Below are 26,314 nucleotides of genomic sequence, written 5' to 3'. Positions count from 1 at the left end.
AGGCATCTAGAACCTAAAATCTGCTTCACATATGAAATTTTAGTAAACATTCTGATGGTGAACGTTTGTTTTCTCAAAAAGGTGCGTTTGATTGTTTAAATTGTTGTAAACCTGCAAACTTACTTTTCAGAATTTTTTTTAAATAATTCAAGAATACTTTTACAATAAAACTAAAGTTCTTTATTTGCATTGATTGTTCCATGAAGAACCTTTCACATTAATGCAACCTTTCCATTACACAAAAGGTTCTTTATAGTGAGAAAAGGTTCTTTACATTAGGAGAAAAAAAAAAATGGTTATTTTAAGAACGGCTCACCGAAAGGTTCTTTGGAGAACCAAAAAATTGTTCTTCAATGCGATTGCTGCGAAAACACCTGTTTGGAACCATTTTTAATTATGTCAATTCTACTATAAATAGTTTGAAAGGCTATAAATTATGGTAACTTTTGAATCGATGTTGAATTGACTATTTGTAAGTGGTGCTTAAATTGAGCACTCACTCAAAGGACTAATAAATATTATCTAAAAGGTTTTTTCTTTTAAATTTAATATTTGAGGGGAAATGGTAAAGCAGCTTCTTATTCGAAGTAAGCCGGATCAAGGCAGTTCAGCAGATTTAATCTTTAAGGGAAACAACCAAGTGTTATTTGGGCTTTTAAACCAGAATAATGGCTGCTATCAATATACGTTTCTTTGACAGGCCCTGCAGTGAGGTTTATATAGATCCATAGCTGTGGAAATCCAGGCTTGGGTTTTGTTACTTAAGGAGGGTAATGATGTAGAGCACACTGCAACCAATCACAAACATTCCTCAAGGATTAATAAAAGGGCAGCTGTGACATCACCGTAAGATCAGAGCCACATGTTGTGTTTTTTTGGCGTTTAATCCGAACCACAGTGAGCTTGCACATGCACCAGATACCTCATACTGCGCACTGACATCTGGGTAAGATATAGCATGTCTCTTGAAAACATACATCCTATTGGAAATTCCTGGAGCAGATGTGTGAAGGTAGTTGTGCTGGTTATCACATTAAATGACACTGCCAACACTACTTCCATTCTTATCTACTCACATGTGTTGTGTTATACATCATCTTATATCATGGAGTTATGTAATCTTTCAGGGATTTAGATGCTTCTTAAGTCACTCTAAAAGCTGTGACGTATGACTTTTACTTTTGAATGTTACCCTTGTACTGAATGACATGCTGTTGATATTTAAACAACTTCATGCTTCTTTGATTATACTCGAACATGCAATGAAGAACCAAGAGGGGCATGATAACATATTTAGTGCTTTTTGTCTTTGAATATTGTGTATTTGTTTTTTATAGTGACCCCTAAAACATTTTTTTCATTTAGCATATGCTTTTATCAAAAGCGAGGTGCAAATTGGAAAAAGCACAAAAAAAAATCTGATGACTAAACGTATTAGTTATACCACAGTACCAGAATACACGGATAGAGGCAAGAAGTAAAATTGCTAAAGAAAGGAGAAAAATCTGTAAACGCACAAATTGGATCAATTGGTCAAAAGAGTGCAAAGAAAATTGCATGAAAACTTTTGTCATGCTGAGCTTTTATGGCATTTATGACATGCTTATCCTTATGTCCACAACATGAAGGATTAACTGTTATTAATTCAGGGGGATTTAAACATGTTCAGCTGGAGCTCAGTGATTCAGGGCTTTAGTCGCTCTCGCTGCCCTAAATCAGGGCAACTGTGCAAATGTCAGCATCTCTGACCATAGACTACTGCACTGATGAGTCATTAAACAGCCTATTCATCAATTCATTTAGAAAAATTAGGATATGTATCATGATTGCCACAAAAATATTAAGTTCGCATCATTGATAATAATCAGTTGTGTGTTATATGAGAGTAACAAAGTCATATAGGTTTGGAATGACATGAAAGAAAATAAAAATATGACAGAATTATAATTCCTGTGGGATCCATTCCTTTAAATGGGAAGGATGTAGCCTACATAGACAGTTCATACGAAGACAAGATTGTACTCTTTTGTGTCCAGCAGACTTCAATAATGGATCTAAAGTCTGCGGTGACCCACATCAGTAGTTCCTGCTTTTTTCCTCCTGCATTTCTCGTCCTATTCATCTAATCCCAAGTGAATTAGATCTCGTTAGTCCAGTTCTTGGATCATTTTTTTCCATCCCCTAAAAAGACTCACACAACCATGTTTTTCTTGTTCTGAAACCATCACCTCCACTTCAGTAGAATCATTCATGTCTTCAGCCCATTTCCTTGGCCACTAGAGCTTTGGATTTTGTATATTCAGTACATAGTTCAGATTTGGAGCATGTCTCCGCAGCGTTCACCGGGCTAGTCGTCCAAATAGGGGCCGTCTGTGGTTTTCTGGGGCGGCAATGAGGAGTTTGAGGTGGGTTTTATTCAGCCAACTCTGACAGGATGATGGTTACACAACCCTGCTGGCCACGGGTTGTGAGGAAAGAGGCTCTTTCAGACGGGGGGCCATTTGAAAATGAAACCATTGTTGTTATTCGTGGGACACCTCAGTTTGTAACAGCCATGATTAGATCCATATGTGACCACTGCAGTGAAGCTTAGTTTCAGCCCTGGGAACAAGGAAAATCCAGTGACACTGTTTTTACTGTATTTACTGTAAAAAAGATAGTTGGTCACTTTAAAAAAATGAAAAGCCAGCATGAAAACCACAGACAAAACATTATTAAAACATGACTGCTTTTCTGAGGTGACAAATCGGAAACATGCGTACACCTTTAGTTAAACTTTCTCTCTTTCCCTTGAAACCACATTATATTGGTTGCATCAGTTCAGGATCTGGAAAAGATCAAGCACAAGCAGGCTATCATCTTTTAAGCTACTTGTTCCAAAGATTGACAGATTGATCTTTCAGGCAAAGCAGCCTGTCTTTCCATAACTCACAGCAGATTCGATAATGCTAGCCTGCTAAAAAGAGCAGATTTATGATGGTTAATGCTGGTTTGGTGCTGTTAACCAACAAAAATGCTGGTCAACAAGCGTGGTCTTTTTTTTGGTAAGAACTACATTTTTCGGTGGTAGTGCTGTTGATTACCAATAAAATAATGTTGATTTTATAATATAATTTTAAATCATTTTTGGCAATTTGTAAATACAACAAAACATGCTTGTGTTCATTAAATAAAATAGGTTTACAACTGCATGAACAATTGAACAAGCATTCAAAACTATCTGGTTAAAATGTAAATTTCTAGTACAAACACTGAGAAACAAAACCATATATGTTCTCATGAATATGCAAATGTAAATTAAATAGCCAGCATTGATGTTCAGTGAACTTCTTTGGAAACCATGTTGCTGAACTATACCGGTAATCTAAATTGCAAAACACAATGGCTAATTTGTTTAGAATCAAGCAGTCTTTTGTCAGGCATAAAAGCAGCAGGTTCTATTGTTGTTTGGAGGGATAGATTCAGAAGCGGTGTAGAAATGTATAGGAAGTCTACTGAAGTCTCTCCGCTCTTTGCTGTAGGTATATGACTTGCAGGCAAACACGACTATCTCTTTCTCATTTAAATGCTAATGAACAGTAGGCTGGAGTCCTGAGAGTGGTAGCGGAGGCTGTGCATTTTTAATGTCTTATCTCAAAGGTAAAAGGTAGCAGCTCCTGTGCCGTGACTGAGGGGTGAGTATCTGATCAGTCATTACATGCACCAGAGCTGATCTGACCTGTGTGTGTGTGTGTGTGTGTGTGTGTGTGTGTGTGTGTGTGTGTGTGTGTGTGTGTGTGTGCGCGCGTGTGTGCGTGTGCGCGCGTGTGTGCGTGTGTGTGCGTGTGTGCGTGTGTGTGTGTGTGTGTGTGTGTGTGTGTGTGTGTGTGTGTGTGTGTGTGTGTGTGTGTGTGCGAGCAAACATGCTTATTCCTGCAGGCATGTCTTGAAAGAAATTAGGCAAAACAAAGCACAGGTATTTATGAACATGATTAAGTGTGCGTGTGTGTCTTTTTGTGAACATGCATAAATCAACTTTGTTATCTTTAAAAAGGGTTGTGTGTGTGTATTTTTATTTTTTAATAAAATATTTAAATTTAAAGAGGGCCTATAATGCTTTTTCACATTTTCAACATTCTTTAGTGTGTAATGTTGCTAAATTGTCCAATTTTTAGTCCACTCTAAATGGAGTTATTCTGTATATCAGTAAGCATTGTTTCTGAACTCCCTGGAACGCCTCTATGGTTGTCTTGTAGACTTTTTCCGTACGTCACACTATTCCTCATTTAAATAATTCCTGCCCAATATGCAAACAAAGGGGTTATTATGGTAAGGGGACTTACGTTTCCGAAACAGTGAGAAAAACGTTCTTGAAACGGTTGACCAATCACAACACACTGGTGCAGTAGACCAATCAGCGCACATTTGATTTTTCGGAAGGAGGGGCTTCAAAGAGACCGAAACTAAGCATCGTTAGCCAACTATGGTCACGAGTTCCATAGAATTGTGTTGGTAACAACGGAATTTGTGACTATAGTTGGCATTGGGAAACCCACCCCAGGTCGTTACTGACAGATTGGGTAGAGAAGTGCTGCAACAATGTCAAATATGTGAAAAATAATGTATTTCTTTGACACAGGGCCTCTTAAAATATAAATGTTTTTTTTTTTCATCAGTCATTAGCTGCGTTGGAAATGGCATGTACAGTAGATACTACATTTGGTTTTAAACTTCAGGATCGAAAAATATGCTCCCTTTTCAGCGCTGCGCTCGTTGTGTTGTGTCTTCCGGTTTGTATTTCCACAGCATTAAAGTAAGATCTTACGGATTTATGAATGAGCCGCTGATTTTAATATCTACTGATATTTATGACATTTGCAAACATTACAATGCTCATGATAACTTTCGTTAACTCTACAATAAGTAAATCCACTTCAGCTATTTACTCTTCGAGAGCGATGCCATAGAAATACACAGAACTACCACAAAAACGGAAGTTCAAACGCAGTATTCTAAAGACGGCTGCGCGCTAGTTTCTCTGGCGCGTAAGGTCTATATATAGGCATATTTGGATCCAGGGATTATCTTTGTCATAGGGGAAATACATCCCCAACTCTGTAGATACTTTCCCTTGACCTCCATCTTTGAAGTCACTATAAGGAATTATGCCATTTCCTCCAATACCTCTTCTCCTTGATTTTAAGTGATAAGTGTTTTTCCATTCTACTATATAATGCACTTCACAGGATCCATCCATTTCCCCAGAAGTTTTTAACTGTCGGAAGAGGCCATGGATCCCACTAATAATATTCCATACGGTCAAATCTGATTCTAACGCACTCCATACAAATCCCAAGACATCTGCCTCGTTTTGAATGTCATTTTGATTTGATCTAAATTACCCAGCATCTGGTTGTACGATCATGTTAGTTGACGATAATCATAAATGAGATTATGAGGCGTGAAAAGAACGGCAAAAATCATTAAGATAATTAAAAGGTAGTGATGACCATACAGTATCTTAAGGTTACTGTAGGCCTGCTGCTATAAATTGCATGGAAATATTTGCATTTACATAATGGAAAATTATATGAACTTGAGTGGCCAGTTTTGAATACTGAGCAAATATTATGGGTTTGGGTTGATCGCTTAAAACTTTACAGAACAGACCACATAAATCACACTTAATCCACTCATCCGGTGTGTATCGCCATGTCCTTTCTAACTTATGAAATAGATTGGAATATACCCACACGAGCCTGTGCTTTGACTGACTGCTGATGCAGAGATAATGAGATGCTTTACTGAGCTACGAGTGGTAATTGCCTTGGCTTGGTGTGTGAAAATCAAGGCCATTCCGTGTCTCTGTGTCATTGTCGTCCTGGATCACACCTGTTATCTGCATTCTTGAGCCGACTTCAACCAGACACTTATAGTTCACACAGTACTCTGCTTAATTTCTGTTTAATTCTGTCATATTCAAGGATATTGTTGTGTGCCACATTTGGTCGTCATTGCGGAGGCTTTTAAAATCCAGTCATTTTGGCTATCGAGATTATCGTTTCCTTTAGTGCACAAACACACACTTGCACAGAATGACATGCTTCACTAAGACAGTCAGGTGTTGAAAGAATGAAATATCTCAATATCTGTCTATCTTCATCTGTGCTTCTTCACTGGCCTCATCAGAGAGAGAGAGAGAGAGAGAGAGAGAGAGAGAGAGAGAGAGAGAGAGAGAGAGAGAGAGAGAGAGAGAGCTTTGCACACACATTCCAGTTCCAGAGAAAAATCTTGCAGAGATTCATCAGTTATCACAAAAAGAAAACTATGTAACTGATCTGAAATCCAGCCCATATGTTTCATTGTTTTAAAGAGCAGTTTATTTTTAATATCATAATAAGCTCATTGTCATTTTTTGGCTTTCTTATTATTATTTTGCTTAATAAAACATTGCATGGAATGTTGCATGTAATAAAGGTAATTACATATTTGTTCATGCTTGCCCCATTTGGAGACCGGATCAAGTGTAACCAGAATAAGTGATGTAAATAGCATATTTATGGAGGACAAGTGTTGCTTTTAATAAACTATGCCACTCAAAACACCAATAAAGACAGACTGCATATAAATTGCTATATTGGGTCAGATCATTGCAACACTGACTGCCCTTCCACTATAAATTGCTCTCATTCTCACTTTCTGACACACACACACACACACACACACACACACACACACACACACACACACACACACACACACACACACACACACTAAAACCATACAAAAAAATAAATGTAATTCACAAATCCGTCAGTGAGCATTCTGAATTAAAGGTTTGTGTATTGTGGTTTGGATGCATGTTTTGCAATCCAGCCATTTATTTGATGAATAGCCCTTACTGGCATTTCTGTGGTCAGGCAATGGCTGTTTTGCGCAAACTTGGTGCAACATCAGGTTGCGCTTTTTTTGCACAAATACTGAGATGCAAGTATGCAAGTCCACATTGCACTATGACCCCAGCATGCGGTTATACTGTGCCTGTGTGAAACTGCACATATGAACACATTTACAACAATCATCATTCTGCACTGCCATTTTTACATAAAAGTCTCAACAAATCGAATAATCCTTATGTGTTCTGCACTAACATGCCATTCTCACTCTACTTCTGTCTCCTTAGGGCAGATTTCATACTTTGTGGAATTTATTCTATAATGGTATGAAATCAAATTGTGAAACATTGCATTTACTGATTTTCAGCAAATCAGAGAAAGCTATCGTGGATTGAGCCCTCGACTCTTTCATTTTTTCTTGATCCATGAGGTTATCAACGAAATGCTTAAGATGCTTATGCTTAAAATGTTGCAGATTTATGTTGCTAATCAGAATCTCTGAACCTATATATATATATATTATGCAACAGAAGACTTATGATTTATATTTTTGTAAAAGGTAATAACATCAATGTTTCTTTCAATTAAAGTTTAAAGGAAACATATAACATTAACATGGCAGCATACTGCATCCACCAATTGACATTGCTCTTTGACCTGGATGTTTTTTGACATATAGCCTACCAACAACCGTGAAAATTATTTATTTAACTGTTGTACAATTAACAACAACAACAAAAATTTTTTTTAACCATGACTATAGCACTTACATTTTAAAATACCTATCTGGCTCAAAGTTTTCTGTCATTTGTTTTAGTTTTCAGTTTTGTGAATGGCGGACGGCTCCTCAGCTTGTGTGGCCTGATGCAAAGTATCACTTCAGGATCAGATAGGCCTACTATTGTTTCATGACTTAGGCCTATTGCTTTTTGCATGCTATATAGTCTACAGGCGTATATACAGTAGGACCCATTATCCTCCATGCTGGAGTTGAAACAATCTTCTTTTGTCATTTAGTTCGTTTCTCCATTCACTAAAAATATATTTTTTTATCATAGCAGAAAATGTGCGTTTTCCATAAGAGGTGCGTTGTATCATAAGTTTTAATACATATTATTGGCCTAATTATACGCATTGCTTCCTTTCTTTTCAGAAGAATGCAATTCAATTGTTGTCTTTTATCTCCAAACAACTGTGGTAGGCTACTGTTTTGAACGCGTGTAGCGCGTGGGCGTCGCCCAGGGTGATGGAGCGCGAGGCGAGCGCACACGAGAGTCGTTCGAATGTTTACGTGTGATTTAGTAAAGATAAACGTAGCACCCCCAATGTCCACCATTACTAACATGTCTCATGATTTTGTTTTGGTTTCGCCGCATGTATTTGCATTGCCTAATTGCGTACAAAACATAAATGGGTGTTACTTTTAAGGTAAGTCTCCGCCCAGGGGGGAGTAGCAGCGCTCCATCCACCTGCCAGACTACTTCAGCAGCAGACAGTCAGTGGACCTGAAGCGCGCGCTGCTGCTGCTGCTGGTGCTGTTGCGTGGACAAAAATACACGAGACGGGTTTAAAAACTCCGGTCGAGAGGGGATACTTGCACTTCATTTGAACTGACACGGAATCAGTATCATACATTAAAACATACATTTAAAGGAGCAACTACTTTGTGGACACGTGTATGCAGTTACTTTTGACTGGACGCATTGTTTTTTGTTTCTGTACGTTTTCTTTGCGCTGGATTGTAAATGGTTTGTACAGTTGGACACACAGGGTCGTTTTTGACGGACGTTTTGTAGGTGAGTTCTGCGTTAATTTCAGTTTATTTTAAGACAAACATGTATTTTATGCTTCACGTCATATACATTACTTGTTTGTACAGAAGATCAGCAGCACAGTTGTTATCCAAATGTTTTGTTTTTAGGCTACGTTATTTTTAAGAGGATCAGTCCAATACACGCTACTGAAATCTGATGGAAAAAATATTTTGATAGGTTTATTGAGACATGTTTTTCTGAAAATGGAAATGACAATATTGATCGTTGAAGTTCATTTGCAAGTCATATACTGATAGATCAATTTGATTTGTTTGGAAGGAATGAAAAAAGCTTTAGTTGTGACAGAGATCAGCCGCTGTAAGACCGATACTTCTCTGATTATTTATTTAAAGTAATTAAAAAATATATATGAATTATTATTATTATTATTAATCTTTTACTGCTTTTTGACACAGTTTACTAAATGGACATTATAGCGTTACTACAACAATAAAAACCATAACGTGCATTATGAATATTTTAATAAGTCAATTATTACAAAGTGATAACAATTATTACCGATAACCAATTGAGTAGACACGTGTAAATATATCTGCGAATAAAAATCACTTAAACTTATCTCCATTAACGATTTCCATTTGCTACCATTGAGTAAGAAGAGATGTAAAATTGAAATCTTGAATGAGGAACTCTATCAGCTCATTTATATCTGTCTAATGTTGATCCTCACCCCCTTCCTCCCTCCCCTCTCATGCAGGACCGAATAAATCTCTTGTGGGTCTTTGGATAAAGTGATCATGCAGGGAGTCGGGACTTTGGTGCTGGGGACCCTTCTGGTCTCTGTGTTCTCAGCTGCCTCGGTCCACAGCAGCCCTTTGTCTTCCCTGCCACCCGCCTCTGTTCCACGAGTCTTCCTGTCCTTCAAAGGTAAGATGCATTTCTGTTGTCTTTGCTCTGACTGTCTCACACTGTTGCTCTCTGGATGCTTACAGCCCCTGCTGGAGATGGCATCCACTTCAAATTAATGTAGAAATAAATAAATAAACAAACAACTGCAATTGATATGATATAGATTGCATGGGAAATATGCGTTATTATTCTTGTCCTCAGTGTTTCCAGGAAACCCGAGTCTCATAATGTTAACTCTCAGTGCATTTTTAATGTGCTTCTATTCTATTGTCGTATTAGACAATACGTTTTTTTTTATTGTGCTTTGTGGGAATCTCTTCAGTTTTGTGCTGAGCAAGCTACTTCCCTTCTTAGGTTACATGTCTGTTTCACCTTTCTAATTCAAGGAGTTTTCGTAGTCTGCTGCCTGAACTAATTTTACTTTCTGTTGCCCATTTATTGTGTTTCTTTAATTGGTTTTTCGAACACTCTTTGGGATTGAGCATGTCTACCAGAAAGGACTTAAATTCAGAATTTGCACAACTGCGAGTTTAACCCTTGCTGGGGGAATTGGATTTCATGTTGGGTGTGTGCACGGCTCTTGGTTGGCTAAGCAATGCAATTAGTTTTTAGTTCTGAAACAGTATTTCCCATGGGATTCTCTGAACTGTTTTATTTTCTGAATGTCCATGTTCTTGGTAGCAGCCCATTTTCCAGGACTACGCATCAATGATTTCTTATAATAGTTCAGTTTTATTGTAATTTTATGCTCAGGAATCGCAATTGAAATGTAATATTTGCTTTTAAGCTTAAACTATATGTTTACAGTCTTTCCATCAAAATTGAATTTTGATACTGTATATGATATTTGTGTGGTTGGTTTCCCAGGACCTTTATGCCTAATCTTAGTGTAGTTCTGTCAGTCAACATTGACACTGACCACTCTTGACTGCCAAAATATACACTGGAGACATACTACATGCATGCACAGGACTTACAATATGAAAAAAAAGAAAAGATCTATGAGTGTTCTGGAGATTATCAAAACACAGTGCAACTAAAGATGAAATTAAAGATCTAGTCTGCTTTATGTAAGACCCAGTAGAGGACCTTTGGATGGATTATAGTTTTTAGTTCTGGCTACTTCTGCTCCCGTGTCCAAAAGCTTTGACCAAACACTTGGATCATGTTCCTCCCCTGAACGTCTTGTGAAGACGGCTACATTTGTTCAGGACTTATACTCACTAAACATTCTGTTCTCTCCCACAAACAGCTTCAAGCTTAGTGGGATCTTGTTTTGGTTTTGTACTTGGGATGTGTCATTAGAAAATCATTATGATGGCTAACCAAAATCCAGGCTTTCGTTGTAATTGCCTGCCTCTGTGCCTGCACTCTTTGAGACACACAAAACATCCTGTTTTATATCCCTCTCAGTTGCTTAAATGTGACTATTTGAGCAATGAGGTCATCATCTGTTCGCTGTTGTAACAGGGTTCTGCGCCATTCATGATTGCATTGAAAATGGCTTTTAAATTCCATTTCATTCTTGAAACAAAACTAAACCGGGTGCAACTGCAGTTTGAATATAAGGAAGTAGAAATCAAATGGATTAAAATTCAAGGAAATTAATATAACTAATTTTATCTAGAAAAGCAAAGTTTTTAAATACAATTTTGAATGTTGGCTTCGAAAATGGTTTGTTTGAATGTTAAGAAAAATCCCTGAAGTTTGAAATGTTGTCTTAAGGTGAGACGGATGGATGGAAAGATATAGAGATACTATACAATAGCTAGATTGATATATTGATTGAATGGTTGATTTTCCTGTCATTCAGATTCCAATTCTTCTACTTGTGGTTTGTTTACAATTGAGTTTAAATGTGAACTCATGAATTAAAAGAGAATTTTAATTTTTAATAGAGAATTAGAATTCAGAATTTTGCACAACCCTGTGTTGTAATATGTTGAATGAACACTAAAGTGTCTGATTTACAATAGTACTGGTTTAGAGAATATTTAATTTCATGCATGGAGCATGATGATTCAATTTAGCTAGAAGTCCGATTTAAGTAAAACGGCGTAAAGAAAGAAATTAATACCTTTTTATGCAATCCTCCCTTGGGGGATTCAGGTATAATTCGCAAGTCCGTCCCTCATAAACGCAAGCTTGAGCACACACATGAATGCACCCACGCACACACATTTACTGCGGTTCACCGAGATCCCCTTCTTTCTTATTCTTATTCTCCAGTATGAGCATGTAGGGAGGGAGGGCAGGGAACTCTGCCAGACAGAGTCAGTTTTCGGCTCTGAGGGAGGACTTGGCTGCTGTTAGCAATGTCGGTGAGTTCACAGAGCAGATACTGGTGTCTTCTTGTGCCCTTACGCATTACAGACAGTCCAGACCACAGAAACGTCCCTGGAAGCCCAATCATCTGTGAAGTTCGAGGTCTCGGGCTCTGCAGACATGACTTATTACAAGTTCAGACTCTTTTCTATGGCTCTTCTCATCTTTTCCCTGTTTTATGGGAGTAACTATGATATATTACGTTTGCCCTTCTCTTTCACGTGCACACACTTCTTTTGAAATCCCCTCTTTCCCATGTATCTCTGCAAGCTTGGGATTTACATGCTAAAAGGTATCCCAGAGGACTTACGAAGAGTCACATGACAGCCTAAGTTCATTTCTTTGCATATGCGCCCTCACATAATTCCTAGTTTTTGGACATGCCAGTGGATTTATGATCATGTTTATGCATTTTATATCACTTTACAGTGGTTAGGAGAGCCCAGGGATGATTCAAGAAGGAATGCTGTGTGTGAATTGGTATTTTGTGAGTGTGTATGTGTTTTAAAATGGTGCCACGGGTGTTGTTTGTGCACATTGTTTTAATTTAAATTCCATTAGTAGATTCTCTGAGGGGCAGAGTGCTTATTGCTCAATTTAGACAAATGTTCTCAGACAGAAAACATTTTAAAGTAAGTATCTCAAGGTGCATCAACTACAATGTGGGGCTGATGGCAGTGCATAAATTATCACAATTATACAAGGCATTTAAAGTAGTGTGCTTCATTTTCCTTTGCTGTTCAAGTTAACACCTGGGTAGCGTTCTCTAAAAACACTAAACCAGTCCATCTGCTGTAGATGATAGTCTGTGTGGTTTTCTAATGGGAGACTGGAAAAGCTTTGTTTGAGAGCTTTATAGGAGTTATCATTTAATGGAAAGTGCTAATAAACCCTATCCACCGCACATAGATCCATGACCCAGAAATGTGCTTTTTTATGATGTGGATATGATGCCACACTCCAGGGCTTCTGGTCTAGTAAGAAAGCAGTAATATATATATATATATATATAAAAAAATAAAAATAATTAAAAGTTAAAATATATAGCGGCATCAGCGCAAACTGTGAGTTTCGTCCATGTTAGAGATTCATCAGAATCACAGAAAAAACACACACAGGTCAATCTGTGTTTTTAGATTTTTGATCTATATAAATGACTGGATTGCTGACGTGCCGCCATATTGGTATTCCCTAGTATTGCCTTCTATTGAATTGAATTGAATTGAATTAATAGGAAATCATCTGATTTTATTGTGAAAACATTACCTAATGAGTTCGCGTATTTATATCTGAGGTCTATAAAGTCGGGAATTTCCCCTGCTTATTAAGTTACGTTCGTCTTCATTACAGTAGCGAATATTATCAGCTGACAGACGAGACCTCTCAGCATTTTTATATTTAACAAATGTCACAATGTTTCTTCTGAAATCTAAATACAGATTTATGCTTTGTAAGGCTTGCTTATATGTGGCTGGCCTTTTAATAAAGAAACTAACAAAAATTGAAAATGACAAATTAATGTTTTATTTGAATGTATAGGTATTAAAGCCATGCATGTTTGGATGTGTGTACTGTATATATGTGTGTGTGTGTGAGTTTCAGCTATGCCACTGAATGTACTGGCAGAATAACATCAAAGATATATTTATCTCTGACGTACCTTCATGTGAACTCGCTTAGTTGCTTTATGTTTTGAAGTGTCATACAATATCATGGTTCTGTCATGCAGTTGTTGATGAACTGTAGTAAATCAAACATGGCCAATCTGCATTTCTTCTTATACTAGATTTGCTGATATACTTACCAGTTCTTGCAAATACCCAAAAGTTTGCTCAAGCTACGGCACCTGTTTCCAGCAGCTTGTTGAGCATGTTGAAAATTATCTAGAGGTTTAAATATATACTTTGACCTGGGCACAATATATATGTGTGTGCGTTTGTCTGTTCTGGAGGCTTTTTTTATCTTCAAACAAGCCCTAATAACAGCCTATTTGAGGGTGCCAGAGGCTGAGGTTGTGACCCCCAAAAAACAGAAGCAGGTCATTGTCAGGGTGATCCGTCCTCGCTGTGTGGGAAAAGTGAACAAATTCTTGCTATAAATGCTTGTAAAGCTAATCTGCAGCTCTATTTAAAAGCATTTAACTCTGTTCTTGCTGTTCATTTCATTATATCTGAGAAACACCTGGACGCATAATTGGCCATGCCTGGAAAAAAAAAAAAAACTATACAAATATATCCAAACACCCAATTAGACCATTACAATAATGCAGTGAGAACATTATCTCAAAAACGGCTACTGGAAAAATGGTCCGTTACCGCTTCCAAGATTATTTTGCTTTTTTGGAACGTGTTTCAATTAACATCTCATCACATTTTTTAATTCACTGGCTTTCTCTTCTCTAGTTCAGAACATATTGTATTGTGCGGCTGATGGGGGATGTTTAGTGGCTTATCTTTAAATGTTGTAGAACATGTTCTCAATTCCCTTTTAACAATTCTTAATAGTATTTTTTTATGTAAATGAGAATGGCCTTAAGTGTTGCCAAAATATATTCAAGAAAAAAAGGGAAATGAAGACAATCAGAGAAAAGGACAAAGAATGATCTGTCTTCAATTGCAGCAGGGAACAAGAAAGAAAAGTAAAAATTGGGATGTACAGATCTTTTTCATGTTATGGTTGATTCGATAATTATGAAAGCTTGTTCCCGCCATGGAATAAAGGAATAAATAAGATAATTGTGACTTTTTATCTCAAGATTCTGACTTTTTTCTTTATATGCATTTTTTTCTCAGAATTGTGACGTATTTATATCTTTCGCGTTTATAATCTCACAATTCAAGTCAGAATTATGAGATAAAAAGTCGCAATAATTGTTTTATTCTTTGGCGGAAACAAGCTTCCAAATATATTGGATAAACCTACTAAAATCGACTTAATTCTGACTAAATAAAGAAATAACACTAAACCCTAAAATCAGTCTTTTTAAATACAGGATTTTGAATGCAGAAACTCAGAAAGTGAATTTGGTACATTTATAATGTACAATATGAAAACTGAATATTCATTTTGGGATTTATTTAATATTAGATTAGAAAGATTATTTTTCAAGATGAACTTTATCTGAGCATTAGTAAGAAAGGCCCTGGTATTAAGATTTGGTCAATCGGATCACAAGTGGACAACACTTAATACAGTTGTTAACTGGGTCCAAAGCTTTTTGAGCGTGTCCACTTTCGACCACTTCTAGAGGTAGTCGAAAACGCATTTGACCGGATTGCTTTCGTTGTGTAAATGCTCATGCTGTCATGTGAACTCACCGCCTACTGACCTAATGCGTTAACATTTTGGGAAGCACGGTAGCCAGACGGGATTTAAACTTTGTTGGCTGGAGACCCAAGTTTGGTTTGAAGACGAAAAACATACCCAGCACAATGTTCTCTCACCATTCCTGATTTCTAATCTTGGTCTTGATCTTGGCTTGGTCTTAAGGCTATCAGAGCAGAAACGAAAGCTGATGTGGGTTTTCCCGTCATCTCCAATCGTGTTACTGTTCACATGTAAATTGTGTGAGTTTATTTTGTCCATTAGATCGAAAGTTCTGAAAAAAAAAAAAATGTATCTGCCCATAGACCCTCTCCTCGAAGAAATCAGGAGGACAGAAGTGGTTGAAAGTGGACAAAAGAGATGGATTAAATCACCAGGGAAAGAAAGAAAGAAAGAAAGAAAGAAAGAAAGAAAGAAAGAAAGAAAGAAAGAAAGAAAGAAAGAAAGAAAGAAAGAGAAAGAAAGAAAGAAAGATAACCTAATAAATTAATATTATAACATTTATTCTACATTCAATACTTTCCTCTCATGACATGATTAGGTTTATCCATCGTGTTGTCTTTACCTGGGTTTCTAACTAGGTCAATTGCGACACTAGAGACTTCAGTAAGTGCTTCCCTCTGACAATGCACACAGATACAGAGAGAATGAGAAAGCATATATATGTGTGTGTGTGTGTGTGTGTGTGTGTGTGTGTGTGTGTGTGTGTGTGTGTGTGTGTGTGTGTGTGTGTGTGTGTGTGTGTGTGTGTGTGTGTGTGTGTGTGTGTGTGTGTGTGAGAGAGAGAGAGAGCCCTGGAGCAATCACTGTCTCTCTGAAAGATGAACCTCCTTCAACCTGCCAAGATATGCCTAGGAGAACTGCTCAGACAGAAGGTGAGACACTGTCTCTCTCAAACCCGCACTAGAGAGACACTAACTAACAGCTGCATTGAGACTGTAGTGCCATTCAGTTACTATCATTACTTCTGCATCCAGCTCACCTGTGGCGTTGATGGGAAAGTATTTGGAAAGGATTGTGTGAGCTGTGTTCATCCATCTTTACTTTTGCCGCGACCCTCAGTCTTTCTCATCTGTGTTTTGTATCAGTTTTCTCCCGATCAACCTAAAAAATGTTTTTGTCTTCAGGTAACACTGAGGTTTTCCATTTTTAGCTGAAACGTGCAGGCTCAGTCAAGCTCTCACTTTATAAGCGAAACCGATGTATCAGAACGGTATTAAAAACCAAAAGCGATGGGATTCATCAAAAATGCATTATTCCGAGCTGTTCCCATGAGGCTATCTCTAATGGAGCTCTTGGCAGAGTAATAAACTTAACCTCTTGACCCTACATTGAGTTTCAGTTTCATAAGAATCACTTAGAAAAGGGTGCATGGGACTCAGACAGGCGTGGGTTTAGAAAGGGAGGCCTGTTCTTTGTTCTCTGTTCTTTGTTGTTTTTGTTATTGCCGGGGGTGGGCTGTATTAACTGAATTATGGAGTCTAAGTCTTGCGGATAATTTTTTTCTTCTGAATACCCTGATTATGCTACATTTTGTTGTCTTATTTTAGACCAAACACATTTGTTTGTGATGCCAGGGTGCAGCAGACGCTGTCTCAGTGTGTTTTTTTTCAAGGTGGCGGTGCATCCCAGCATCCTGTGCTGCGGCGCTGGATCTAAACTGTCACAGTGAGAGGAGAGTGGAGGTGACAGCAGCAGGGCTAAATATAGAGACCCTGCACTCCTACACCCCCTCTCCTCTCTTACTTTCTCTTCTCTGTCTTCCTCTTTTTGTCACTAACAAAAATACTACAAAGTACCTTGTTGTTACTATCATAGATTTTTTAGACATGTAGCTTGGTATTATTTGAAGTTCCATTTTAATCATTCAGAACCATGTTATGTATCAAAGTACCACTTATGTATCTGTCACATTAACTTTGTCTTTTGGACATGTGCTAAACCAATACTGTGGATTTTTGGACATGGTATCATGTATTACCTTTCTTTGAAGTACCTTGGAGTCCCATGTAAATACAATGTACATGAACAGTGTTCATTTAACATTATTTATGCACTGTTAAATCATTTATTAATATTTTTATTAAGCTTTTATTTTTATTTTCATTTAAGTGTTAGTAATTGTCATTTTATTAATATATCTATATTTTTTTTAGGCCATGGAAGTTTTTCATCTTATATACAGTATATAAGGTGCGCGCGCGTGTGTGTGTGTGTGTGTGTGTGTGTGTATTTATATAATATATATATATATATACTGTATTTTTATTTATTTGTTTATTTTTGTTCAACTTTTTCAATTACTGACATTTTTTTTTTTTAGTTTCATAAATCATTTTAGTTAACAAGAACAATACTGTACAACCATTCAATACCGCTACGATTTTATTCAATTATATATCACCAAGAAATTATATTCAATATATTCAAAATATTGAATATATTGTCAAGCCATACAATATATTGGAAGTACCATGGAATGTGAGTTCTACCCTCAATCTACCATGGTGCTGCCACTTTAAATCTCTCTGCTTGTCTATCTGTCCGTCCTTTTAGTTATTTTTTCTATCTTCTTGTATTTTGCTCTGTTCTCCATCAATTCCCATTTCTCTATTTCATCATCTCTTGGTTCTCTTCCTTTAGCTTCTTTTATTCTGTGCTGTATTTTCATTCTCTTCACTCCCAGGGGAGGTGTCTAACATGTCACCCCCTGAAGGAGTGTGGAAACGCTCCCATGAGACGAGAAGGAGTGCAGACATTCATTTTGAGTGAGGTCTGGGTCGCGGCTCCTCAGATGAGTCACTCATTGGGTTAGTTGTGGGTGTGTGGCAGAAAGAATTTTTCATTTTGAGAAAACCATCCTCTATGCAAGGAGACATACTTCCATACTTGGGTCATACTATTTTTAAAATATATCACGCTGTGTTCGATATCAGGACCAGTCGTGAGAGAAAGATGGCTGTTACGGATGCAATATTTGGCCTTTTTGTGGTTTAATGACAAATCAGTTGGATGGCGTAATTACTAAATGATCTTGAGTTTTTCAATGATCATCTTAATCTGCATATCAGAGAGCTGCTCGTATGTGTTTCCACTTTACAAGTGATTCCCTTTGTGATGCACTTTAGAACCAGCTGCTGGTTGCTTTCCTAAAACAAACACACAAAATAATTCTTGTAGACAGCAATGAGATTAAATGAAAGTGACTTTTACTTGGATGTTTCTAAAAAACAGACGCAATCTCACATCATGTAGGGTTTCAGAAGATGTCTTAAAATGTTTCAAACTGCTCAGATTTGATATCAAAGTCTGTAGTCAAAAGAGAATATTAAATTTCTCAGTTATCAAATGTCTTGACCAAGTTATCTGAATTATGCTTTTCCACATATTTTAGAGCTCTACTGTCACTGCATTTCAATAATTCTTTAATTTGCGTCTATTTTAATTTTTTCTTATGAAATTGAAGTTGTGATTTATTTTTTATATTGTTGTGACATATATCCAATGACTTCTCGATCAAGAAAAATGTAGGGTGGGACTTGATATATATCATTTCCATGAGAAATTGTTTGGATGGTTGGATTGTTGTGGTTTGTTATTGCTGTGATCTCATGTGAGTGACAGGTTTCCTCGTCCTCTCGCCAGTAAACACATCATCATAATAAATACTGCAATATTCCATAAAAAAAAAAAAAAGAATTCTCTGTTTAATTTCAAGGTGACTTTTAGGAATTTTGGGAAAAACATGAGATGTAGTGTAGTTGATTATGTAAAGGAAACATCAACAACAATACATTTTTATCTCAGTTTTCTTTCCATGTGGCTACAAAATACATAGTTTTTTCTGTTTTTGTCTGTAAAGGACCTTCTTTCTCTGGAGGCACAGATATTTTTTTTCTTATCTCTTCTTGTAAAACAGCCAGATTCACAGCACTCACACACTCATGCTTGTATTGTAACACTCATCTTCAGCCTGTGTTTTATCATAACCTTTCTCATCGCTAATCGGCATTCACATTCACTCGTTTCTGACACTATCACTCCCCTCATGTTCTATTTTCTCTCTGTCTGCAGCTCCTCATCTCTAATACACTGTTTCTTTTCAAAGACATTTAAAAGCGTTAGGAGTGTAGATGGCTGCCTTGTTATAAAGCCACCTCAAAACCAAAGGTTATTCGGTCTGGATAAATGGTTGCACTGTCAGCCAGTTTGATGTGTTTCTTTCTGGAGTATAACACAGGGGTTTCTGTAACCTAATGCAAAAACTCATGCAGGGTATCAAAACAATTTTCTATTGCTGTTGGAGAGCAACTTTGGGGGAAAAGAGGCAAATCTTCTCACGTCACTTTGAGAAACAGGCAGGGTTAGTGTTCTGCACTGATGCAAGACAAAGATGCTCTGTTTATAAGTTTCTGTGTGTGTGTGATTGTGTCTCGTATAGCCCTCCCATGCTGATTGTGTTTTGTGAGGACAGATGGAAATGTGTCAGACAGAATGAAAATAACCTGATATATGTTTCCTGACTTCGCTCCTTTAAAATGTCCCATCACTCTTAGACTGAAAATAGGAAAGAACAACTGTGCTGCAACTTTATTTATAATTGATAAATGTTGCAAAAATATAGGTTACCACATAATGTTATTTAATAAAAAGTTTAAAAGCAGCTTAACAGTTTAAATAAGTTTACATTTAAAATTGTTGGTTGCATTAAAATGCTTTGAAAGAAGTCTCACCAAGGCTGAACAGGAAAAACAGTCATTTTTATGTTGCCCGCTACGTTGCCAAATGCATGCTAAACTCAGCACATGCACAGATGGAGTTCACTGCATTCATTCACTGTGAACTGAGCGCGCACTTATCTTTGCGCAGCGCAAACAGGCAGTCTTTCGCGATTTGATAGACACGAAGCCTTATCAAGCTTTTGTTTCTAGTTTGTTTGACAGCAATGGTGCAAAACACGACATTAAAGACATTAATTTCATGTTATTATGAGAAGTTTAAATATATTTTCGGCCTGCCACAAATACATCAATGTATGGGAAACACTGAACAGAATTATTAATTCCTAAGAGGGCACACCAACAGGAATTTTCTGTGCACAGTGCAAATACCCAACTCATTTTGAACATTTATTACTTATTTTGAGTGGATTTTACTAAATATAATATTGAGCAGCTGTTGCAGCCCTAAACTAAAGTTACAGTAAAATGTAGTGACAGCCGTTCTGGTGAGAGCGGGCCTCTGTTTTCTCCCAGACCTTAATTGCTCAGAGAGTATCCATGTTGTCTCGTCCTATTGTGGTCTTTCGCCGAAAATGAAGAAAGAGAAAGACTGTGTGGTCCACTGTGAGTTGATTCAGTAAGACACACCATCATTCAGGTCTGTTTATAATGAGAGGTTACAATAGGTTTTGTCAGCAGGCAGCTTTGCTGAACCCTAGACCTGGACCCCCAGGACACCTTCTGTGCAGTTAGGGCAGCTGTTTAACAATGTGAGACATGTAGACATTGGAGACACATGCAAAGACAAGTGTGGTCAACAGCAACAGATAATGTAAAGAAACCTTATAGTTTAGAGTCAAGCCTGTATTCTCTTACACGTAAGACGTAACCATAGTGACAGTGACCAAAGTGATATCAAAGATTGCCAAGGTCCATAAAACTGAAAAGTCGTATCACTTTTGACAAGACAAGAGTCCAATAGAGCCACTAGTTAATCCTTCAAATCTTCATTAACCGACAGCAGCTTTTATATCTGGGCGGAGCATTTGAGTCATGCGTTGAACAAAAACCTGATGGAAGCAGCTTTGGTGGAGAACAGTGACCTGATGTAAAACCTTCAGATGACACTTACAGTCTCTGTAAGTTACCGAAAACACACATGAGAACCTGCAACACACATGGTAGATAAGTGTTTGTTCAGGGAAGAGCGGCTCTTTCGCACTGCATGACGTGACTGACAACTAGTTGTCCAGTTGTCCGTTCCCACAGCCCGGGTTTTTCCAGAATGTGGCGGTCCTGAAAACTTCTGGGTGTGAGTTCGAGCTATAGAATGCGGTTATCACTCCCGTAAATAACTGAACTGTGTGTGAATGTAACCATATTAATTACTCAAATACTGGACCGACAACCATATTCCTTTTTTTTTTTTCATTTTTGGGTCAATTATCCACCCTTAATACCCTTAAGAGCCACAGTTGGGCACAAAGAGGAGAGCAGAAAGATGGGTTTTACTAATAATTTCCCCCCGCAAAAAAGTGTGTGTGCTTATTACGTTGTATGCGTGTGTGTCTGTGTGCACTGCGTACACCCTTTCCATCAGCAAAGACAATGCCTTTCCCTTGTGTGTCTACTGGTTTGGTTGCCATGGCAGCATTTATTCTGTTACCTGTCATTGCGTTATGGCACATTTCCCCTGTTAGTTGATAGCTATGTTTTTGTACATCAAATTCTTGGAAATTGCTAAATTCACCCTTTGATCTCACCTAATAATAGTGGAGGTCTTATTTTTAAGTATTGCCATGGGAGTGACAACAGATATAAACGTTCATTCTTGGCAGACAACAGTGAGAAGATGAGTTGTTACATTCCCCAACACACCCAAACCAACAGAGAAAGAGATATTCTCCCTCCAGATGTGGTCCGGGTGTGGGAGTTACATCCTTGAGGTTACCAGACATGCTCGACCTTAGAGGGGTGTGAGGTCAAGGGCGCCTCTCCCTTCATGTTGTTTTAGACTGCCATCATTTATTACCATCTGTCAGTCAGGCACAGACTTTAATACCATGGCAGTACTTAGACTCAGACAATGACCTGTGCTGACACACCAAAGCATCATGACAGAGGAAACAGAGGGAAAGTTAGCCAATCACAGAGCAGGGACGCCACTGGATAGAGGGAACATAATGTGAATTCACAACAGGGGTTATGGGGTGCTAAAAGGAAAAATGTGTCAATCATTGACTGGCTGGCATTTCTCCATCATGTTAGAGGACAGAGAAGGACAGAAAAGAGAATGAGATAAAAATAACAGCATTTGTTTTTCCTTAACCTGTTAACAGAAATGTATTAATAAAATGTATTTTAAATTTTTTATATAATATACATATATACACAGATCAAGTTTATAAAGATTTTAAATAGTTTTTTAAGTCTATGGTCACCAAGGCTGCATTTATTTGATTAAAAACAAGTCAAACAGTAATAAAAAAATTGTGTTACAATTTAAATTATCATTGTTATTATCAATGTTGAAAAAAGTTTTTGCTGCTTTGTACGTGGACACTGTAATAAACTACCCTTTAATATTCATTATTTGGGGTAAAAAAGGAGAAAAAGAAGCAAAAGTGACAGTAAAGGCAGAGATTCAGAAGTTTTCTACTTCAAATAAATGCTGTGTTTCTGAACTTTTTATTTATCAAAGAATCCTGAAAGTGGCTTCACAGTTTGCACAGGTCTTGTTGACTGTAATGATCTGCCACGGTGCTTTAAGCTTGACGTCGACTAGTTGCTGATCATGGCCTATAGAGGGCGCAACAGTTTGAAATCTCTGAAGTCATCTTCTACGCTCCGTTTCCAACCGTAGAAATGACTCTCCACAATATATGTTTGATTATTCCATCCGGATACTCAAAACATATCGGGTGAATGCACTTTTTAAACAGCTGTTCTAAACAAATGCGCTGCTTCATTGTACACACATTGCTCGCACAGATCGGTGCACACAGAATCATTCAGTAGCGCAGAAATGTATTGTCAACACTGTTCTGTGATTTATCAATAAAATAGCTTAGAAACTGAGAAGTTCTAGCATATATTTCTTAGTAAATAAAACCCACAACTTCAAAGAGAGACGATGCTTATTGAATTTGATTATATGCAATATCACAAGTAGAAAGGCTGTTCTGAACAGTTTGAGATACAAGAAGTTAATATTGAGTAACTTAACATTGCTGTTATCACAAAAAGCTTTAAACAAAACACAAGTAGAACCGCTCTGTCTCTCCAAGCAACACACAGTGGTGTTTGAATCAGTGTTTTTGAATAAATTGGTTGAGTTGAGTAAATGATTCATTGACTCACTCATAAAGCCAGTCACTTGTTTCGTTCTGAATGAATCAGTTTGAATAAATTAATCAATGACTCATTCATAAAAGCGATATGTATGATTTCCCCTTCAGATTCTCTCAAGAACAAATAATCATCAAATTATTGCACTAGTACTCTGTCACCAGTTGTCTCATTTGCTTTTTTCATTTTTATTTCAGTGGAAGAGATTTTAGGAGAAACATCAGTACCATGAAATACTTTGGAAATTCGTTGATATACCTTGAAGTACCATGTTAATATCAATGTGTTAGATTAATATGTTAATCAGTATATCGAAGTACCATGGTATTGTCATCTGATACCAGCACTGTTACCTCCACGATACTTATTTTGTACGGATATTTGCGGGGAAAAGGCTGCTGGAACCATATCTCTGTTTACTGGTCTTTTGACCGTTTACATAATGAGAGAGAATAGGAAACCTGATTTCACATGTGCTTGCTTGTTAAATGTTGATGTAGTGCCTTCTAAAGCATTTACAAGTTAGAATGAATTACATGCCTGACAATTTAATGATAGTGTGGATAAGAGGTAACAATCATAATCATTGGAAGCACACTGGCAATCTACTCTAATGTTTAATTCAGTGAGAGTATGCATCTGTGCGTGTCTCGGCATCTCTCAGGTAAGTTTTTCCTCCAGATGTTCCTCGTCACTTCAGAGCAATGGCACATGTGGCCTGGAGAGTTAGACGGGTGGGAAAAGATGTGCTTGTGGTTCTGAGCCAAATTCAGCTGGAGTCTCGAATGCCTTTACATTGTGTGTAGATTGTGTATGTGTGTTTGAGTGTCTGAGATGAGACTGGAATTGTTGGTGTCGTCTGTGGTGGCAGCGAGCTGTCTGCTCATGTTGTTGTGTGATGAAGTGATCTCATGCTCATTAAAGGCAAAGTTTGTTTAGGAGGTAAAAGAGATGATGCCGTTTTTCATTCTTCCTCTATTTTTGTGCTGTGAATGTAGACGGCCCTAAGGCTGCACTGGTTCTTCTAGACTTGGCCTGTCTCTTTTTTATTTTTTGGTCTCTTCTCTCTTCTTCTTGTCCCCTGCTGTCTCTCTCATTCATCTCTTTTTTCTGTTGCCCATATTGAAATCAATTAATTGTAATTTATTTATTTGCATATTATATTTATGTAACTTAATAAATCTGATATATATATATTTTTTTATTATTTTTTATAATTTGATATAATTATGTATTCCATCCAATTAATTAATAGTGAGGTCTTGGGATGAGGTCAGTTCCTGTCCGTGCACATTGGAAAAAAAAAAAAAAAAAAAAAAAATCCAGATGAAACTTTGACTGACATGCTGATATTGCTATAGTGGAATATTGCTGGCTACAATTACTCTGGAAATTCATTTTTAATGGAAAAAAGATTGCCCCTTTGCTTCTTACTCAAGAAGGGAATACTCTTGATATCTTCCAGTCCCAGACATGAGTTCTTATCTTATGTGGATATAAATTGATGTTGATAAGTGGGTTTTGTATTAGTAAACAAGAGATTAACAGATTAAGGAGCTATTGGGATTTAAAATAACTCAATGTGTGAACAATCAAATAATTATATTCTGATCATTTAACTATTTAAAGCAAATGTCTCAAACTCAGCAAATAAAAATGTTTTATGATCTTGAATTTTCTCCGTATACAGTTATTTGGTAGACATATACAATGTAGAACTTGACGGACGTGTAAATTCAACTTTATGTGTGTGAATATATATATTATGCTACTGTTTAACAGTCCTTTTATGAAAACTTTGAAATACTATTAAAGGCCAACGTAGACATTGATAATTTGTTCTGAATTATAAGCTATTAACACTTGGGGGGTTGTGCTGTACAAACCTGGCTCACATAGTTTGAGACCGCTGATTTAAAATGTTCTTCTCAGATTAGTTTAACATTGCCACATACATATTAGGCATCAGATGAAAGTACTATTTTCTCAGAAGCATGTATTATGTCTGCAAGAGGAAGTCTTTTGGGATGGGGCCTGACATGAGATTTCATTAATTGCGGTCTGATTCAGTTCAGTACTTGGACAGGATATTGGATCATATTTTCACATCTGAAGACTTTTAGAGCCTCACATCATAGAAACGGTAAAGCTATAAAGAAAAAATCATCACTCTTACAGACACATTTAGGTTAAAACCACAAGCTTGAGTATTATCATCCCTTGATAGTTTGAAAAATAGCTGGTTCCAGATGATTTTTTTTTCTCTTTTTATAGCGGTGATTTACAGCTTGAATCTTGAGTCTATCCAACTGGTCCCACCGGAGACTTTGCAAAATAGATACACTAAAAACTATACCTTTTGCTGGAAAAAAAGACACAAACAGATGTGAAATAGGAGAGCAAGATAGATTTTGAGCGTATGTCCAAATGTTCAAACCGTCCCACAATTCATAGTCTTTTTGTGAGTCTCCTGTAAGCTGAGAACGCATTGACTCGATAACTAGATGGAAATGTAGATGGGATGTATTGGGAAAAAGAGCGTAATAGGATAAGAGAGGTGCATGCTGGAGAGACGCCAGGAGGAATGTGTTAGGTGTCTGTCTAGAGTCGGCTAACATCTGTTTCTGCGATTTTTGAACGTGATGTCTGCTCTGCCTGCTGATTTTGTTACAGAGAGAATCAAGTGAAAACATATTTACTGCTCTCCAAGCTGCTTCTCTGACGTGTGTGTGTGCGCGCGCGCGTGTGTGTGTGTGTGTGGCGAGGTTACCCGAGAGTGCCTTGTGTAGTCGTTTATATATAAACTTAAAGTAACTTAATGGTTGACAACAAATGCCATTGTTGTCCAAGGCACTTAAAGAGATAATTCACCCGTAAATGACCAGTCATCATTTACTCACCCTTATGTTATTCCAAACCAGTATGACTTTCTTTCTTCCGCGGAACATGCAAAAAAAGAATCCGTACAATAGACAAAGTCAAAGCAACATTGGACCCTACTTTCACTGTACATTATGTATCATGTGAAACACAAAAG

General features: G+C 37.3%; 1 protein-coding gene across 3 annotated transcripts in view; it reads left to right on the top strand.

Moving 5' to 3' along the window:
* sema3fa (sema domain, immunoglobulin domain (Ig), short basic domain, secreted, (semaphorin) 3Fa) overlaps nucleotides 1-26,314 on the top strand; it is a 94,856-nt gene that overhangs the window by 40,169 nt on the left and 28,373 nt on the right. Inside the window, exons 1-2 of one of the 3 annotated variants that reach the window (XM_079629662.1) lie at nucleotides 8,161-8,671; nucleotides 9,408-9,577. In XM_079629662.1, the coding sequence (XP_079485788.1) occupies nucleotides 9,448-9,577 (130 nt within the window). In that variant the 5' untranslated portion in view covers nucleotides 8,161-8,671; nucleotides 9,408-9,447. Of the gene's footprint in view, nucleotides 1-8,160; nucleotides 8,672-9,407; nucleotides 9,578-26,314 lie in introns of those variants that run through there. The other 2 variants (XM_079629664.1, XM_079629663.1) reach the window with 2 other exon arrangements.

The sequence above is a fragment of the Phoxinus phoxinus genome (genome assembly GCF_949152265.1).
Source record: "Phoxinus phoxinus genome assembly, chromosome: 11".
NCBI lineage: Eukaryota > Metazoa > Chordata > Actinopteri > Cypriniformes > Leuciscidae > Phoxinus > Phoxinus phoxinus.
This window is presented reverse-complemented; position numbering and strand designations above follow the sequence as displayed.